Below are 19,782 nucleotides of genomic sequence, written 5' to 3'. Positions count from 1 at the left end.
GAACGCGAAAGCGTGGAAGATGATCCGCACACAGTTCGGCCGCAGTTCGTACACAAGCCGGAAGCAATTGAAAAAGTTCGCGTCCACACATTGCGTTTGCTGTGAGGCGATTCTCAGCTCAGCATGGTGTCGTTGAGTCGCACCATCCACCATACCCGCCAGACCTAGCCCACACTTTTTCCTGTTTCTTAAGCAGAAAAATTCACTGAAGGGAACAAGATTTCAGGATGTCGAAGCCTTCACGAAAACTGTAACGTCACTAATAAAGAGCATTCCAAAAGAGGACTTTAAAACTTCTTTCCGAAATTTGTACAGCCGAGCACAGACGTGTATTACGGCTGATGGGGATTACTTCGAATAATATTAAATGGCTATGTGTTTAACTTTATTTTCTTCTGAGTTATTCCACGAGTCCTGGAAATTAATAGCCGAACCTTGTATAACGATGCCCTATAAAAAAAACATAAATACCATGCTAAGGCATCTCGATACTTCTAAAGAGTCGTGCAGCGGCACCCATTTAATGGTAAGATAAATAAATAAATGAAGCAAAATTTTAAGGAAACGAAATCTATTGGAACAGAAAGATTCTAAATTTTCCTTATCCTAATTATAATATCTAACTGTCCATAAGTCCCCCAAAAAACTACATATATTTTTTTAAAAAATTAAAAAAACATGAGTGTCAAACTAGATTAGTTTGAGTTTTTAACATCTTTTCAGGAATCAATGATCTTGAGATTCGGCGATGGAATGGAAGTAGCTGATCTTTATATAGTTGTAACGTAACTCTTAGAATTTGAGACCAAAGAGAGCTCCCTTTATTTACTTAAAAATATAGACATTTGTAACTTTTAAATAGAATTCTGAGAAAAAAAAATTGAATACGTGAATCATTCCTTCAAAGTTCGAAATTTCGTGACTTTTCGGAAAAGATTTTTCCTCGTGGTAGTGAAATAACTCATTTATTTATTTTTCTTACATTTTTGCAATTATTTGTTATATTTTACGAGTTATTAAAACAAGAAAGCAAGATTATAAGTTTTGCTATTCATATATATTTTTTGAATTAATAACATGTGCTAGACAAAATCTTTTAAAATCACCATTGTGAAATCAGGAATAAAATGCAGAAAAACATGTTTTTATACTACAGCATCATCTTTCGCAAAAGGTGTAAAACTTTGCACCTATGGGGAGTCCTTCATTAAAATTAAAAGCTTTCTCTAATTGATTAGGTTAGCACTTTTTCTGGGGTTTCAAATTATTTACAGAAATAATGTAACAACCAAACATATTTGAGTTTAATTGGAAATAATTCTCTTTCTGACTTTCTAAGCGAAATTGAATGTTGTTGAGCGGTTGCCGAGTCTTATTTGTAACTATACTTATTTGTAATTATTTGTATCGAAATCGTATATGTAACTATAGTTGCAGCATTTTATAAATGAAGAAGTGTTATCGCTTAAATATATAAAGGAAATTTAATATTAGAAAAAAAACATTTTTAATATTTTTTTTTCAACTAATTTTTACCAGCTATTTTTGCATTCTAATATTGGCTAAAAGTTTTATTTCCTAAGAATAATTATAATTAACATACCTTATTAGTCATGAAAAGTTTAAAAAATCTAACAATTTCAATCCTGTCGAAACAGTGATTTCGTAGATGGAAAATTGGTTTCCTAAATGGTTAACTGGCTCTTAAATTAAATGTTATTAATTAATTAGTAAAATTAATTGTGAAATTAATTAGTTTTATCTTCCGCTTAAGGTGTTAATCACGATTTTGTTTTCAGATCTACTTCTGAGTGTATTATTAAACACGTATCAGTAAGAGAATCAACAGCTCAATTGTAACAACAAAAAAATAAAATAATAAATGCACTGCGAAATTTATATAAGAAATATTTCATAGTACTTGTAAGTTAAAATTATTACAATTGTTTGTGTATGCATTTAGACAATTTATTATGTAACTTTAAATTACTTTATAAAAATTATTTATGCATATCATAAGGGAAATAAAAATTAGTTTTCTCATGCGACGCTGTATAAGAAATAAAGAAATAGTAGTTTTCAGGCTCCCTCTTTAACTCTAAAAATATCCTCTCCTTTTTTAAAAAAAAACATTTTTTTGTTTTTTTTTTGTTTTTTGTTTTAAGGTGTTGTTAGAAAAATCTAAAGGACTACTTTTCAGTCATAAAAAATCAAGTGATGGCTGAAAACTTTAGCTCAACAATACGAATTAAATTTGTATTGATTAATTTCTTGCTCAAAACTCCGTGATTCTTTATATAGCCTTTGATTTTGAACCCTCAAAAGTAAATTTGAACTTATCTGAACTTATCTCTAATAGGAAAATTTTTTAAGGGATATTCGTAAGTTTTAAAAATGTTTAAGGTTTTTAAAATGCAGTGAATATTTGAGCAGTTCAGAAATGATCATTAAGAGACATTGATTTCCTTTTAGTAATTAACGCGCTTACATATTTTTATTGGAACTCTGAAAAGAAATTATATTAAATTCTAATATATTTTCATAATTAACAAATTATCATATTATTATTATAATTAATATTTATTTTCCAAAGTGGCAGAAAGGTAACATGATTCGTTAAGCAAGGGGCAAATTTTTATTTCGAAAGTCTAGAAAATATGTATATTAAAATAAATTCAAAACTTTCGAAGAATAAATGATGAGTTCTAATTTATTTTAAAATAAGAAAACATACCTATTTGGTCATTCTAGCTCTTAACTCAGTTTTCGTAAAATTAAAATGCATACATTGTCCTTAGATCATACAATAGAATAAATAAATAATGCGAATCTTGTTTTTAAAAAAGAGTGATTGTTATAAAAATAAAGAAAACAAAACATTTACTGTTACGTTTTATAGGTATTTTAGAACGTACTTGCGATATTCCACAACCAAAGGCAACGAAAATTCAACTAAAAAGCCAGAAGACCAAGAATCGAGTTACTTGCACATTTTATGCCATAGTAAGGCTTCTAAACACTTTTACGAATTACTTTTCAATATTTATTCCTCTATCACAATTACATACTATTAAATATGTTTTTGTAAATAATATTGCTTTTCTCTTAGGATCGCTCTCTACCAAAACTTTTACCTGGACAATGGCATCGGTAATATGTTTAAAGTTTCGTTTACTTTAATTTTTAAAAAAAATTCTTAAGAACTACTTGAAAATGAATAATCATAACGTTAAACCCACAAATTGCATTTTGTTAAGATATTATGAAGACATTAAATATTAACACCTTTTTAAATGGTTTCTACGTTCTTGAAAAAATTAAAAAGATCTAAGCACATTTAGTGGCATTGAAATAATTTGTCAAATTTGTAGCTGATAAAAATATTTAAAAGTTAAAAGAAGATATGAACCGGAAATCTGAAAGTTCTGCTACATTTTAAGCGTTTTTTTTTTCTTTTTTTTTTCAACATTTCAGAGATCCTGACTATAGTAATCCTGTTTTTGCTAATTTTGATAATTTTTTGATTTCAATGCTGCAAAAATATAAAATATGAATTATTATACGCAATAATTCCTTGAAAAAAATAGTATAACTATGAACTTCAGACTTATAATTCGTTAAGATTAACAAAAGTGCCAATAATGAAAAAGTCATAATAATCTAGAATAATTTGGAATGTAATGTTGTATTTGTTTAACTTTGTTATTATGATGGTAAAGTAATCTGTGTGGAATATTCATATTAATATCAAAACTTAACTATCCCCATTATTAATTTCAAAACTTAACTATCCCTAACGATAAATTTAATTTACGACGAATTGTATTGCAAAAAATTTACACAAGATGCTGTGTAAGTAACCAGTTGGTAAAGCCATTATAAGTATATGGCTCACCCATTCCTTTTAGCGATCATTTTTCCCCTCAAACATTTTCTAGCAGTTTTCTAGTCTCGCTGGAACAGAGAAAAGTTAAAATACATTTGAATGCTTTCAAGCGATGTCACACTTGTGGGTGAACCAATCAGGTTCAACATACACACCTGACGTCGCTTACATGTATCCAATTAAATCCGATTCGAAAATTTATTCAGGGCGATAATAAACCCAAGCCTTAAAGCTGTATGCTAATACGTCATGCATAACAACGTGATTAAACACAGCCACATAATTAGTTGCAAGCACCCAATTATTAACAACATAAAATTTTATCTGGCAATCGAACAGGTTTTGATGTTTTTAATCTCACCGTCACCAATGTTGATTCGTTGGACTTCCAAAGCGTCTTTCATTTCTTTCTTGCTTGAATATCAATTTGTTAGGCAAATAAATGTACAGTGTTCAAAAGAAAAAACGGTCCACCCTGAATAACTTTTGATCTAATGATCGGGTCTTCAAGTTCTAAGACTCAATTCTAATGGTTCGAAGGGGGTGATCGCGAATATGCTAATTATTTAGTGCGGACGATATTTTAAGTTACGGAATCAGGCACAAAAACGTACTTTCTCTGAATAAACGTAGCTTTTTTCGACAGATTCGTATTTCTGTTCCCAAAATGTAGAGGGTAGCCGAAATCTGGGAGATATGGTCCCAATAATTTCATCAGGATAGCCCTCCAAAGTATAGACTCCTTAATGTTAATTTTACTTTTAGCGTATTTCGCTATATCTCAAGAACTTTTTAAGCGAATTGAAAATTTTTTGTACATAATTATGAAATTCTTTTATCCAAAAATGCAAAATCTTTCATGCAAAAATAAATTTTAGTAAATATTTATTATAATTTTTTTCATTACTTAATGAAAAATTTGAATGGTAAGCTATGAAAATTTTTGCATCATTTTAAAACATTTAATTCTACATGGTAAAATTCAAAGTTTCAGCAAAACCAGAAATATTGTTTTGGAGAAATTAAACTTCAAAAAAATCAGATATTTAAAATTCGATTTCTTTGAAACTATTCGACCGATTTAGCTCAAATTTTGTATTTTGCCAAGTAAAATTATATTTTTTGAAATGATACAAAACATTTTATACCTTACAATTCAAATTTTTTTCGACCATTATTAAATAAAATGACAAAAATAATAAATATTTAATAAAGGTTATTTTTTACATGGAATTTTCTTTGGATGAACAAACATTATAATTATATGCAAAGAATTTTCAATTCGATTAAAATGTTCTTGAGATATAACGAAATACGCAACAAGTAAAATTAACATTAAGGGATTCAAATTTTGGAGCACTCTCCTGATCAAACTATTGGGAACATATTTTCTAGATTGTGGCTACCTCCTATATTTTGGGGGTCAGAAATCCGAATCCGTAGGAAAAAAGGTATGTTTATTCATAGAAAGTACGTTTTTGCGTCTAATTTCATAATTTAAAATATAGTCTACACTTATTAATTGGCGTATTTGAGTTCACCCCCTCGAGCCATTAAGATTGAGTCTTTGAACGTGAAAATCCGATCATTAGATCAATAGTTATTCAGAGTAATCTGTTTTTTTCCCACACTGTACACATTAGAAACAGTGATTATTACTACATGGCTTGTATATATAGCAAAATACTTTTTTTTTAAAAAAATCAAAACTTTAATTTGAAATTTTACTTTTGAACCATTTAGTTATAGTAGAATAATATGCGACATACTGCGTCTTTAGAACACCTTGTTTAACATGCCATCATTTCTTTTTCCAGATGTATAATACTTGTAAGAAGTAACGGTGATAATCAGTGCTTGACAATTCGATCCGCCACTGTGAATGAATTGAAATATTTGGATAAGTTAGTAGCCACAAGTAGCAAATCATTGGCCATGTTTCTGAAGTCACAAAGTGAATAGTAGAATTTGATGCCTTGAACATGTATGCTTAAGCAGTCTGAAGTATCTGTTCTTCCTAACGTAACCAATTTCTTGCACATCAAGAACATATACAATTTTCTTTATTTTCTTTCTTTATATCTGAGTATTTTGTTTTCCATTAATAAATGTTTACCTTCACTCAAAAATCTGTGTCTTATTTTTTTAAATTTTATAATTGTTTTTTTAAATGGACTTTAAAAAAGAACTTGGTGGTGGAAATAATTAATTTATAAATTTAAATTTGTTAATTAAATTTATTTATTAAATTTATTTATTAAATTTATTTATTAAATTTATTTATTAAATTTATTTATTACATTTATTTATTACATTTATTTATTAAATTTATTTATTAAATTTAAATTATAATCGTTATTTTTCCATTTTAGATTACTTCAATGAAAAAAGTAAAAAAAAAAAAAAAATGAAGGTGTTAAGAAATTCTTCAATATTTTTATATGCAAGTCAATCACACTATTTTTTAAAGAAAACATTTGTTTACGAGGAGTTCATACAGCCGCTTCCGTCTATGTTTTAACTATAATTTTTTTTTTTTTTTTTTGTCATAAGTTTTAGAAAATTTCCCGGAAAAAAAAGAACTACAAAATATGCCCATATCTGAAAAACAGAAAAAGAAAACCTTTAACAAACAGTTTTCTCTTTTTCACTCTATATTAATTTATTTTTCAATAGTGTACTTCAGTCCATTCAACATGAGTAATACGAGAGTTCATATACCTAACCTTTGTTAAATATATGAACTTAAGGTATAACAAGTTGTACAGTAGTAACTTATCATTCTTCGGGATTGGTGTTAGGGCTTTGGCCCAGCAGAATTTATTTTCCAAAATCTAGTCTCTTTTATTTAAAGAAGTAGTTTAAAGTAAAGGAATTATTTTCCAGTATTTAATACCCAGTATTAAAGAGTTCTAAGCCTTTCAGAATCCGATCAAAAAAAGAGATACAATATAGAAAAATGAAATTTTATCAAATTTTTTTTTCTATAATGGCGCAGTTTACACTCTTGCATAATGATTACACATATTACTTTAAAAGACGAAAAAAACCGAGTGCTTCTTAGAAGGCAAGTGATGTGCAGTGCGCAAAATTATATAGAAAAAATTGGAACACCTGAATAAATTTCATTAAAATAATAATAATAATAAATAAATGACAAAATTAAAGTAAAGAAATTTTTACCATAACACGTTGTGTGGCGGGAAGGCGGGAAAAAAATGGCGGGAAGGTATTTAATCGTTTAGGAGTAACAGAAAAAATAGCCATACAATTATTTACCTGAATAATGTTAGAAGTTAGCAATATGTATTTATTGAAATAAAAAAATAAATGTGCTATAAAGCAAAGTTAATGGAGAAAAGATATTTATTCGTTTCGAAGAATCTTAAAAAATCATTTTATTATTATCGACACTAATGCTTAAGTAAAATTGATAATATGTATTAATTGAAATAAAAAAAAAAAAGCCATACATTAAAAAACAAAGGTACTGGAGAAAAGTTACGGTACTTCTCCATTTCACCGACGCAAGTAATAAAGTTGCCAATGAAAAGTCACTTGGCTTATGTAAACTTACCTTTTTTTTAAAAATTTTTAATATATATATATATTGGTAATGTCTGTTTTAAAAAAAAGAACTAAAAAAATTAACCGAATTTACTTGAGTCAGCGATATGGAAAAGTACAAAACGTACCTATTTTCGTTAAGGTAAACAGTAGAAAATCTCCATACGTAAATAACGCTTAATTAATTTTGGTAATACGTATTACTTATTACTTGTTAAGTGGCAATTGAGGCAGTATTAAACAGAGTTCTACAAAGGTTTTCCATAGTTTCGGACAGTCAATTTCCAGTGGCAACAAAGATAGTATATGAATATTTTAATGAATTAGTATTAAAAGAACTTTTTTTCCACCGTTACTTAAAAATATTTTAAACACAGTAATTTAAAATTCAGATAGAGAAATTGCCATGCTCAAAGTATTTATCAAAGTCTCATTAGAATTTGATTTGATTTTAAAATTTCGGCTTTAATTTGATGACACTGATTAATGTATTTCGCACAATTCCCTATTGTTGCAGTAGGTGCCAAATATACTGATATAGGTAGTATTATTGTGATATATTTAATAATTATTAAAGCTGTCACATTATAGAGCAGTTTTAATACAGATACTGTGAAAATGAGTGTCTAACAGCCATTCGAAAGGGATATGTACTGGAGAAAATTGTATGATAGTGGTAAATTTCGATTATCACAATTTGGCCGCGAGCAGTAGCATCGCCAAGTGATGCTGAATAAAGTTAATCTCTAATCTGATAGGGTGAACAACACAAAAAGAGCGTTTCGCTTAATTTAATATCGTAAAGCCATCAAGGGGGTGGGCAGCAAAAAATAATAAGTAAAGATATATTTGAAATTTATCTAGTTTTATTAATTGCATCATGCTTTACCTTTTTGAGCATGATTTCGTGTTTAGCACTGATTTATTGATCATTACTTTTTTTTTTACGAAGAAAGGACATTCAGCTAGTATATATATTATATATATATAAACTAGAATACCGAAAAACAAATAAAAAAATGAAAAAAAATTTCTTACATTTCAAATTTTTTCTCTCAAAAAATATTTTGATCATCATTAAATTAAATTATTAAAGAGAATAAATGATCAATAAAAATATATTTTTTTTTATCTTTCAATAAAAGATTTATATTTTCTTTTTATTTATTTACTTCCTTTTTTTTTTACTTTAGTGAAAAAATTTGCTACCAGGAATTTTTAATTTTATGAGAAAAGTATTTTGAAGTTCTTATGCGACTTCCAACATGTATTAGGATAGTATTTTTTATTTTCAAATTTAGTGGATAACAATATAAAAAAATGAGTGAAAACAATCCCACGGAGAATGCGACGGATTTAAGGTTATGTCAAGGTAAGTCTCTGGTGAATATCAATTGATTGTTAGGTTTTCTCTTTTGAAATTACATTATGACGCATTCACATACATTATTAATACAAATACATTTTCCATGGCGAGACGATGAGGCAACCACAAGCACTTCCACTGGTTCAAGAGGTCCACGAGGGAAAAATGCACAATATTACCGTNGTGAGACCTGGACAATGACCCGTGGAGATGAAAATATGATAGCTAGTTTTGAGAGAAAAATACTGCGAAGCATTTTTGGTGGAATAAGTAAAAACGGTACCTGGTTTAGAAGATCAAATACGGAACTCTACAAAGCATATAAAGAACCTGATGTCATTAAATTTATCAAAATTCAAAGGATTAAATGGGCAGGCCACATTATAAGAATGGAGGATAGCAGGACAACCAAAAAAGTTTTCTGTGCCAGGCCAACAGGTAGAAGAAAAAGAGGACGACCAAACCTAAGATTTTTAGACTGCCTTGCAAAGGACCTACAAATTTTAAAGATAATTAAATGGAGAACCTTGGCTAAGGGAAGAATGTCTTGGCATAGGCTTGATGAGAAGGCCGGCCAAGGCCCATCCTGGGCTGTCGTGCCAATGAGAAGAAGAGAAGAAACCGTAGAAAATCTCTATACTTAGATAACGCTTAACTAATTTTGGTTGCGGCAATTGGCACTGTTTCAATTAGAGTTCTACAAAGGTTTTCCATAGTTTCGAACAATCAATTTCCTGTGGCAACAAAGAAGGTATATTAGTATTTTAATGAATACACAGTAAATTAAAATTCAGATAGAGAAATTGCCATGCTCTAAAGTCCTTATCAAAGCCTCCTTAGAATTTTATTTGATTTTAATAATTCGGGTTTATTTTGCTAACACTGATTAATGTATTTCGCACAATCCCTAATGTTGCAGTCGGTGCCAAATATACTAATATAGGTACAAAGTATTATTGGGATATTTTTAATAATTATTAAACCGACCTCATTATAGAGCAGTTTTAATACAGATACTGTGAAAATGAGTGTCTAACAGACATTCGAAAGGCATATGTATTGGAGAAAATTGTATGATATTGGTAAATTTCGATTATCACAATTTGGTCGCGAGCAGTAGCATCATGCCAAGTGATGTTGAATATAGTTAATCTCTAATCTGATGGGATGAAAAACACAAAAAGCGCGTTTTGCCTAATTGAATATCGTAAAACCATCAGTGTGGGCAGCAAAAAATAATAAGTGAAGAAATATTCGAAATTTATTTAGTTTTATTAATTACATCATGCTTTTCATTTTTGAGCATGATTTCGTGTTTAGCACTGATTTATTGATCATTACTTTTTTTTTTTTTTTTTTACGAAGAAAGGATATTTAGCTAGTATATATACATAAAAACTAGAGTACCGAAAAACAAATAAAAAAATTTAAAAAAATTTCTTACATTTCAAATTTTTTCTCTAAAAAAATATTTTGATCATCATTAAAATAAATTATTAAAAAAAGAATAAATGATCACTAAAAATATTTTTTTTATCTTTTAAGAAATGATTTTTTTTTTATTTATTCACTTATTATTATTATTTTTTTTTTTTACTTTAGTGAAAAAATTTGTAACCAGGAATTTGTAATTTTATAAAAAAAAAGTATTTTTTACTCGTGTCCATTTTTAAAATAGGTCTATCCACTTTGCAAACGCTGTAAATTTTTCCAAAAATGGCTGTCAATTTTTTTTTTATTAGAGTGAAAAATTTATCAAATATTTTATGATGCAATGAACACTTCTTTTATTTTTATGAGGTAGATAGTTTCTACTCGTAGAAACTGCATACACATTACAATTAAGAAGTTTTTTTGGTATATGACAGCTACAAATAATTTATTTGGGAGATAGGTAGGAGCTTTATTTACGTAGCACTGAAGCTGCACAATGGGCTATTGGCGACGGTCTGGGAAACATCCCTGAGGATGAGCCGATGACATACCATTGCATTTCGTGAGGTCACTTTCAGAAATTTAGAGGTAGATCTATAGCAAAAGGAAATTTTTTCCACATTTCTGAACTCATGGTAGTGATACTGCTCAGCGACTACCCCAGTCCAGGAATTTCGATTCAATAAATTTTAAGAGTAAGTATATTTCAAATTGTAGTTTACAATTATATATGATGAGAAATATATGATAATGATACAATCATAAATTTTTTTTGCAAAAAAGTGTTCAAATAAACTTATATTCGCGATTTCATAGTTTAAATTTCCACTCATGCGAACCTCGTGAAAATGAAAAGAAATTATTAGAGGTAAAAATTGCTGTGTTTGTGAATGGCAACAGGCTTAGTTTTATAATCAAAATAGTGTAGGCGGTCTGTTATGATTTCCATGTGAATGTCAATAATGTTTTCACGCCATCTGACAGAACGTCTTTTCTCCAAGAGCACTTCTGGTCACCTTCTCATTCTTCTCTAATACTCTGGAGTTCAAATGTGTGGGAAGAGCCGGTTTCCCCATCAAGAGTTTGCTCTAACAAAGGAATGCAATTAGAAACTAAAAATGTTTTGTGCCGATCCTGAGATTAGTATTAACGGGACAATTCGGTACTTTTCAACCCGTAAAGAATGTTATGTGGATACTATCAGTATGGTACTAAACATCTTACTGGTGTTTATGACCGTCGTAGTGACTTTAAGGTACAAATGCACAAAAATACAAAGCAAACAAGGAGAATTGGTCCGATACCATGAACATACCACAAGATGGATTTTGACACTTCTCCTTTTGTGTTTAAATTTTATAGAATGTGGTGAAGGGATACTCGTTAATCAATTCAATGAATTCACGAAATTTCATGTTGTCATGGCACCATTCACATCATTACTGTCAACTATCTCTGCAATTTTCTTTTATTATTATGTAGAACGTTTGAATCGTCCTAAACTCTTGATGATTCTCTTCTTGTTCTGGCCCATAGCTGGTATCTTGAAGCTTGCCAAACTTGTCACACTCTATGGAATGGGTCTGAATATCTTTCATTTGAGGATTGAAGTCACATGGGCTTTTACTGTGTTTTATTCTGTATTAACTGCTATTGATGCTACTTTGTTAATTGTACAGGTAAATGATATTCAAACATATTATGAGGTACAATTGAACGAATGTAAAATTCATAATGAATTATGCTAATTATTGAATTAAAGTTACTTATGAATTGTGCACTAATCCTAAATTAATTATCATATTACACTCTTTTTCCCAAATTAATCATACAGCTATCATGTATATGAATCTAATAAATGGATAGTTTCGCCATGCCTTTATGAAATTCATTAGTGCATAATTTGTTCATAATTTCTATAAAAAGGTTTATGATGAATATATATTACTTTTAAAGTTGTTTTTATAAGGAAAATTTATATAAGAAAATTTTTTCATTTTTATTCTGAACTATTTTGAATTTATGTCACTTCCAACAAACCTATATCATTTTAACTTAATTAAGTTAAGATTATTATAATTTTTTGAATATTCGTAGAATATTTATAAAAATCATAATATTTTTCATATATATTTCCTATAATATGCAATTACAAAAAGTCATTTTTATAACTTGATTGTATCATTCTTCATTATAGAAATTCTTTTACTGTTATATGAATGGAATTATTAAAATTTTAAGATGTATTGGTAATGAAGTAGAATTAAAAAATCAATTTAGAATACAACAGATTATTTGTAATTTAAAAAAAAAATGGTTTGTTAGACTTTTGTGGTATAAAATTTCATTGCTTGGAAATCATATAGGTGAGTTTAAAATTGTAGTAAAAATGCATTTTAAAAAATTTATTATAATTAATTTCTGAATATAAGCCCATCCTTGTATAAGCTGAAGAGTATGCTTTTTATTTGGAATTTCACCCAAATTCAAAACTAGTATGTAAATCAATGGAAAAAAATAAATAAGCAAAGCTCCCTCTAGCCTGCAATATAAAATACTTAACAGTTCCATTGATAATATGAAGGAAATATTCTGTCAAATGTAAAAAAATTATATTCAGAAAAGAATCTAATATAAAAATTCTCTAAGAGAATTTAGTATAAAAGTTAAGATAATTTATTCAAGAGTACTATTTCTAAATGTATGACTCTAGGAAAACTTTTAATATATACTACAAAGTCTAAAGATTTCAGGACATCATCTGTGTCGAATTCAGTATTGTTATTAGTATAATCATGCAGATTCTACTCTGTATTGGATTCTACTTCATCCTCATCTCTAGAGTGCCTCAAACAAATAGCCTTCATTTGTCCAACAATGTACCCGTTCTCCTTTGAAACTTACCCGCAGCTTCTAAATAAATAAAAATATAATTTTCTCTTATTTATTACAAACATTTATATAAATTGCACAATTAATTAGTAGTTACTACGATTACAAATGCTAAGATTACGTTATACAGTAATAAAGGAAATGCTAGATTACTAATAATAACCTAGTATTTCTTTTATGAAGTAATTTAAATGACAAAGGTCAAGTTATCTGGAATGTCAATTTATCTGAAGGTACTGCGTTTTTTAAATGAATCAAATGCGACGTTTGCCAGTTCCACAATCAAGCCAATGACTTACAGAGGTTTCTGCACAGAAATCTGAAAAGGGTTTTCCATTTAGGTAGATGTTCATAATTATGTTTAACGCTTCTTGTTTAAGACCAGTACTTAATGTGTTTTTTTGTAAGTTCATTGCTGAAAAGCCCCTTTCAACCGCTGCAGTACTCCAAGGCAGAGAAAACATCAATTCAACCATACGCAGTATGCACTAGACTCTTGTAAGATACCTATTTTTGTTGTTAATGGCACTCTCATTATTTTTTCAAAATAACATCTATGTTTTTAAGAAATGCACAGTATTTATATAATAGCCTTATCTGGATCTTTTTTCATTCTTTATCAAAATAACATTTGTCTTTCTATAGAATACATATCTATTATATTCAATGCTTATTGGAAGTATATAATAATTCTTGTATTTTGCCTAAAAACGTTTGACATTATATTCAATGCCTAGGCATTGTATAGAATGTCATTTTAAGCTTTGCTAGTAACATGTATGCACACACATATGACCTCCTTAATACCCCATCATGGCCTTGGTCTGGACAGAATCTATTCTTTAGTAGTTTTGTAACTCATTTTGCATATAAAATTTCATAATTTTTGTATATATAAATAGTTATAAATGTCATTAATGTGATGTATTCCTTATTCTTAATTTTTTGTTTAAAATCTTTATAGAGATTGTAGGAGTAAAATGTAGGTACTTTTTAAATGTTGCTGCTTTTTGGTTAATAAATAAATACTTTTTCTATACCAGAGACAGCAAAAAAATTCAAACTAAGTCCAATTTCTTGTTAATTTGTGTGTTCATTTGGTTTTCCCAGCTCTACAATTATAAAATATTTTATAATATATCTCTTAGATAACATATTATTTTTTGGGCTTTTTTCAATATAAAGCTAAATCTATTGATTACATGTAATTAATGATGTATTACATGTAATTAATGATGTATTCCATGTTCCATGGATTACAGTGTATGGTCCATTTTACAGTCTTGAGCCTGCACTAAACCACATAAAAGTTTGCACTGTCTAAAGCAATCATTTTGACTGAAATGGGATAGATTATAGGTCGAAGACTTGTGACTTATCGCTGAAAATTTCATGAAGTATTTGCACCTATGCATTGCTGCAAAAGGCAGCCACTTTGAAACCAAATAAATTTATTTATTAGTAAAAGTCTACTCTTATTATTATTTGTTATATTTTGTTAATTTAATCTTAATGAAGTTCTATTAAAGATTGTTAGTCTGGCTATTTTTCTGTACCTTATAATTAAAGCGAATGTTATATAATATGTTTTAGCTATGTAATTAGACTTTTTAAATCTGTATTTCCTTTGTCAGTTTTTTGTTCGGTATTTGCAAAAATCATAATTATTAATTCGCAGTCTAATTTTTTAACAGTTAACTTTTGTTTCAGAAATATTTGTGTCATAAACCTTATCATGAAGAGCCAGAATACAAATTTGATGTTTCTAACATTCAGTATTTACATCCTTACGTCAATTTATTCGCCAAGGCAACATTTTCATGGCTTGTTCCTCTATTGAAATTGGGTTATCATCGTCCATTAGAGCTTGCAGATTTAGAAGGACTTCCAGAAGTAAATTCACATTTTAAATTATTTTTATCTTACTTTCTCTTTTTATTTTTCAAAGAAATTCTGACATACATATTAAAGAATTTGTATTTTTTTTTTCATTTTAAAGTTTTTATAAAAAATAGAGTAAAATTTTTTAGATAAGATAAAAAATATAGAAATGTTTATCTAATAAAACAAAAAATGCATTATTCAGATAGCTATTTATTTTGGATTTCTTTTTTAATTTTATATTTTTTTCAAGTGTACGAAGTACTTTGATCCCTTGGAAATATGGTGTAAAAAAATCTTCAGCTTTTTTTAAAACTTTTTTTTTGTTATTAAATTCAGATTTTTAAAAAATAATTTTTCCTTTCTTTATTAGTTTATATTTTATACTGAGTAAAATGAAAATTTTAACTGAAGAGCTGAGTGAATTAGGTTATAAATGAATTTGAGTAAATTAACTTGAAAAGTTCATTTGTTGTTTATGATTGGCACTTTATTTTTTATTCAAGAGTTTTATAAGAGAACAATGCATTAACTCCTAACACTTATTTAAACTGTCACTGTCATAGCAAGCACACACATAATTTCTGCTTAAAAAAATCTTTCTAAAATTACTTGTTAACTGTTAGCTGCACTTGGAACCTTCTTTCACTCTGTAAACACTCAAAAATTGAAATTTATTACTTTCCTCCTCTGAGGTCTGCCGAAAGATTTATCAAAATTAATCAGTGTTATAGTTAAGAAGGACTAGAATGATATTTTTCCCTGAAGAATTTTAATTTTTCAAAAATGATACCTAAAATCTTATCTAAGATCTTCAATTATGTACGAAGCCTTATTTATATATTCTCAATGTGTATATACTTATTCGTTTTTACTACTTAATGGATGAATACTTTATTCATTTTTGCTGAAATGATGCAATTGTTTCAATATAATTTTAAAGATATCCCTTTTTACGCAAATTAAGCATATTGCTTTATATCTTATGTGTGTTTTATTTAATTTCTAATGACAAATAATGTTTTGAAATTTTATATTTTTTCATTTGGTATATCTTTATTATTAAATTATTTATAAAATAATTAAAATTTAGAAATTGTGTATATGTGAATTTACTTGATATTTTGCAACTTGATGATATTAAAGCCATTTAACAGTAAAATAAATTATTAAGACCTTTAAAATCAAAATGCTTTTTCATAAATATTTTTATAACTTAATGTTAAAGATATGTTTGAAAGTTACATTTTATCATAAGTTTCCTTTTAATAAGCATTTCCCCCCTTAATTATTATGCTGCTTTTATTTATTTATTTGTATTTAATATTTTTATTTATATATTTAGGAAGAAAAAGCTGAATACCAATTTAGAAGATTTAATGAAATATATCTTAAGGAAAAGGTAATATGCTATTCAAATCTGCATTACCTTATATATATCCTGGAAAAAGTGGTAAAATATTTCAGGTCATCACTATAGTTGGTGCAAACTATGCATAAGTATATTATTTGTATATGTAAATTATTGTCTTTTTAATAATAAGAATAGTTTTGATATCAATCACAAAGGAATGTTATCCATATAGTATCAATTGATGCTTTATGCTTTCGTAGAGTTAACATTCCAATCTGTTATTACAACATTATTTTTTTTTTCTGACTTCAAAGTAAAAGATTGGGGAATAAAATGTTCCATCACCACATTAAAGTTCTATGATTTTTAAACTTAGAAAAAATGATCCACATTGCAGATACAAATTATTACATATAATTAATTATATTTATCTTACATTTATTCACATTTGTTGCATGCTTGATTATTTACATATTTTTACTATAACCTTTTTTTATTTACTCTTGCAACAACTATTATTACATTAAAACAATTACTTATCATTCTTTTCAATACCTATTTTTTCTACCAGCTTCTTTACAATTTATGAGAGAAAAATTACAGCTGTAATCAAAAAACAATAACTGTATTTAGTATCAAAAATTTTTTGCAGTTTTACAATGCTAGTGATTTTTTAAAAACTTTTTTTTTTTTTAGCAAATTGCCGAAAAACTTGGAAGAGATATATCCCTCTGGAAATGTTATTGGTTGACATTCTGGAAAACTTTATTTTTTGGAGGGCTTATGAAAGTGACTGGTGATGTAGTGATTTTAATTGGCCCTTTATCAATAAATATCATCTTGGCTTATGTTGCATCAGTTCGCACTGGCACTCTACCTCATGGTACTCTAGAACAAGTATGTTATACTCTTTTATTTATAATTTATTTACTTACAGGATGGTTTGTTTAGTGACTTGTTAATGAATCAGGTGTATAACTAATTTGCCTAGATGAAAACTTGTTCATTATCATATTTGTAAATAAGGTTTATAACTGGTTCACTTAGATAAAAACCTGTATGGTGACTTGTTAGGTAATCTAGTTAACTGAATTGCTTAGTGAATCAGATTTAGATTCTGTACAAGGCTGTTTACGAGACATCTTTTCTATCGAAAATACTTTTATTTAGTGATTTGACAAAAACATTCAGTGCCCAGTTATAGTCATAGTTGCTGTCAACTCAGGGAATAGAATATTTTCTTCCTAATGAGGTGACCCAGGTATGAATCCCAGCAAGGGCAGGCTCATGTGAACTTTGCTTTCGGCTTGCACGGACTACAGTACTGACCTGAATTATTTTTAGTGATAGACCGATAGTGGGTTAGAGTCCCTTCGTTCTCATGATAACTGTAGGGGTTTTTGTGAATTTCCTCTCCATGTAACATAAAAGTGGGTTTGTTTTATCAAAAAGTCCTCCTTGATAGCTAGTTTGTCCTAATACTTGATCTAGGGGTTCCCTTGTCTTCTGGGTTGATTTCAAAATTGCAAGGCTATGGAGTTTGGCAGTGATAGTACTAGTAGTAAACTCAGAATTCAGTGGGCTGTTCAACTCCAGTTATAATAATAATAATAATAAAAAAATCACTTGTAAAAGTGATCTTAAGGTTGTGCTTAAATGAAAAGCTGAATAATGATTAGACAATTTCAGATTCATTTATGAAAACAATTAAATTTACTTTAATTTAGTTTGTTTAATGAAATTTGAAAGTGATACTAGGAGATTTTCTGATAAAGTAGTAAAAATGTAGCAATACCAAAATAATAATAACAAATTGCCTAATTTAATCTTAATTTTTAAAAATTTCACATATATGTACGGTCATAGTTACCTGTTTTTTTTTATGGCATAAAGTTAGAAGGTATCAAATGTATACTCACATAATATTATACTGGAACCAAACATCTTTTTATATAAAGACTTAACAAACTAAATACTTATTATAAAAACAGGGCTGCACACTACTTCACCTTTTGCAAAATATCATAATAAGTGGTAGAAAAACTAAAGCTTTCATAATTTTGATAGCATTTTAAAAGAGTTACCACGGAAGATTTGGAACAAAGTGGCATTTCATATCAGCTTTTGAATCATTAACATGTAGTGGTGTGGATAATAACTTTATATCAAATTTTCAAGACAAAGAATCCTACGTTAACACATAAACTTAACTACCATTATATGAAATTTTCCCAAAAAGCGTAGAAAGTTGGCAACCTTGTAATAATGTTGTGTACTTAAATTTATTTTAGATTATCTGACCGTAAGGGTTTTCTTAAACCCAAGTGTTTCATTAGTTCATTTAGTATTTTCTCCCACTAAATGTTTTAACAAGGATAATTTAAAATTTTTAAATTTATTTTCGTATAATTTAAACTGATTTTTCTTTTTTAGCCATATTATCCTACTGCTTGGGAATTCATTCAAAATGGTTTTGTTATGGCTGTAATTGTTCTTATTGCCACTTTCCTGCAAAGCACATTATCAAATAATTTTAACCACTTGGCAATAGCAGAAGGAACACACTTAAGGACAGCTTTGCAGGTGAAATACTTTGTTACTCTTATTTAAACATTTATATTACTCTTATGTTATTATAGACAGTTGTATATTGGCCTGGACAGTTGACAGCAGGGTTGGGGTTTTGGACGTCCTAAACTGGTTTTGGACAAGACACGTGGGTTTTACTGGGTAAAACTGTCCTAAAGTGGGTAAAACTGTCTTAAAGTATCCAAAACCTTGAACTTAGGTAAACGGTAAAAATTCTAACCATTTAACCATTGTACACATAATAATTACATGTATCAATAAATATTTGATATTTTTTGTACAATTTACTATAACTTATTAAAGGAAAATAATATAATATAATAGGAAAAGGCTTATAATTTTTGAAGCTCCATTCATTGAACAGCAAAAGTGAATACCTAATCCTTTAAATGTAAATATGCTTTTAATACTGATAAATAATATTTTTGTATAAGGATAAATATGGCAATATTAAAAAATAATAATTTTTCTTAAAAAAAAATGCTAAATTTGTTCAAAAATTAATCTTTTATTTTTCACAATATTTTTTTTTAAAAAATTTTATAATTTCTGCATCACAGGATGATAAAAAAGACATCTATTTAAAGAAAAAAATTGTTTTTAAATATAAATATATTAGTTTAAATTGAAAATACAAAATAACTGAAAAATGTATTAACAGTTTTGAAGGGCATAACATCAGTTTCAGTTACTGACACTGGTGATGTATCACCACTTTGCTGAAAGAATTGAACATGAATGAAATAAAAGTATTCTTGAATAGTACTATAGATAAATAAACCTGTTTTAAACCTGAGTACAATATAAAAAAAA

The 19,782-nt window shown here is 28.0% G+C and overlaps 2 protein-coding genes across 6 annotated transcripts in view; both read left to right on the top strand.

Annotated features, from left to right (window-relative positions):
• LOC107451605 (spermatogenesis-associated protein 22) overlaps positions 1 to 6,009 on the top strand; it is a 46,431-nt gene extending 40,422 nt beyond the window's left edge. Inside the window, exons 6-8 of the mRNA XM_016067760.3 lie at positions 2,900 to 3,003; positions 3,110 to 3,150; positions 5,704 to 6,009. Coding sequence (XP_015923246.2) covers positions 2,900 to 3,003; positions 3,110 to 3,150; positions 5,704 to 5,848 — 290 coding nt within the window. The 3' untranslated portion in view covers positions 5,849 to 6,009. The remainder of the gene's footprint in view (positions 1 to 2,899; positions 3,004 to 3,109; positions 3,151 to 5,703) is intronic.
• Positions 6,010 to 11,157: 5,148 nt separating this feature from the next.
• LOC107451599 (ATP-binding cassette sub-family C member 8) overlaps positions 11,158 to 19,782 on the top strand; it is a 62,088-nt gene continuing 53,463 nt past the window's right edge. For 3 of the 5 annotated variants that reach the window (XM_071185711.1, XM_043054187.2, XM_043054188.2), the window contains exons 1-5: positions 11,165 to 11,932; positions 14,856 to 15,038; positions 16,372 to 16,428; positions 17,077 to 17,277; positions 18,814 to 18,963. In XM_071185711.1, the coding sequence (XP_071041812.1) occupies positions 11,372 to 11,932; positions 14,856 to 15,038; positions 16,372 to 16,428; positions 17,077 to 17,277; positions 18,814 to 18,963 (1,152 nt within the window). In that variant the 5' untranslated portion in view covers positions 11,165 to 11,371. Of the gene's footprint in view, positions 11,933 to 14,855; positions 15,039 to 16,371; positions 16,429 to 17,076; positions 17,278 to 18,813; positions 18,964 to 19,782 lie in introns of those variants that run through there. The other 2 variants (XM_043054186.2, XM_071185712.1) reach the window with 2 other exon arrangements.

This window comes from Parasteatoda tepidariorum, chromosome 9 (genome assembly GCF_043381705.1).
Source record: "Parasteatoda tepidariorum isolate YZ-2023 chromosome 9, CAS_Ptep_4.0, whole genome shotgun sequence".
Lineage (NCBI taxonomy): Eukaryota > Metazoa > Arthropoda > Arachnida > Araneae > Theridiidae > Parasteatoda > Parasteatoda tepidariorum.
Note: the sequence above shows the minus strand (reverse complement) of the source record. Positions and strands in the feature narration are given on the sequence as shown.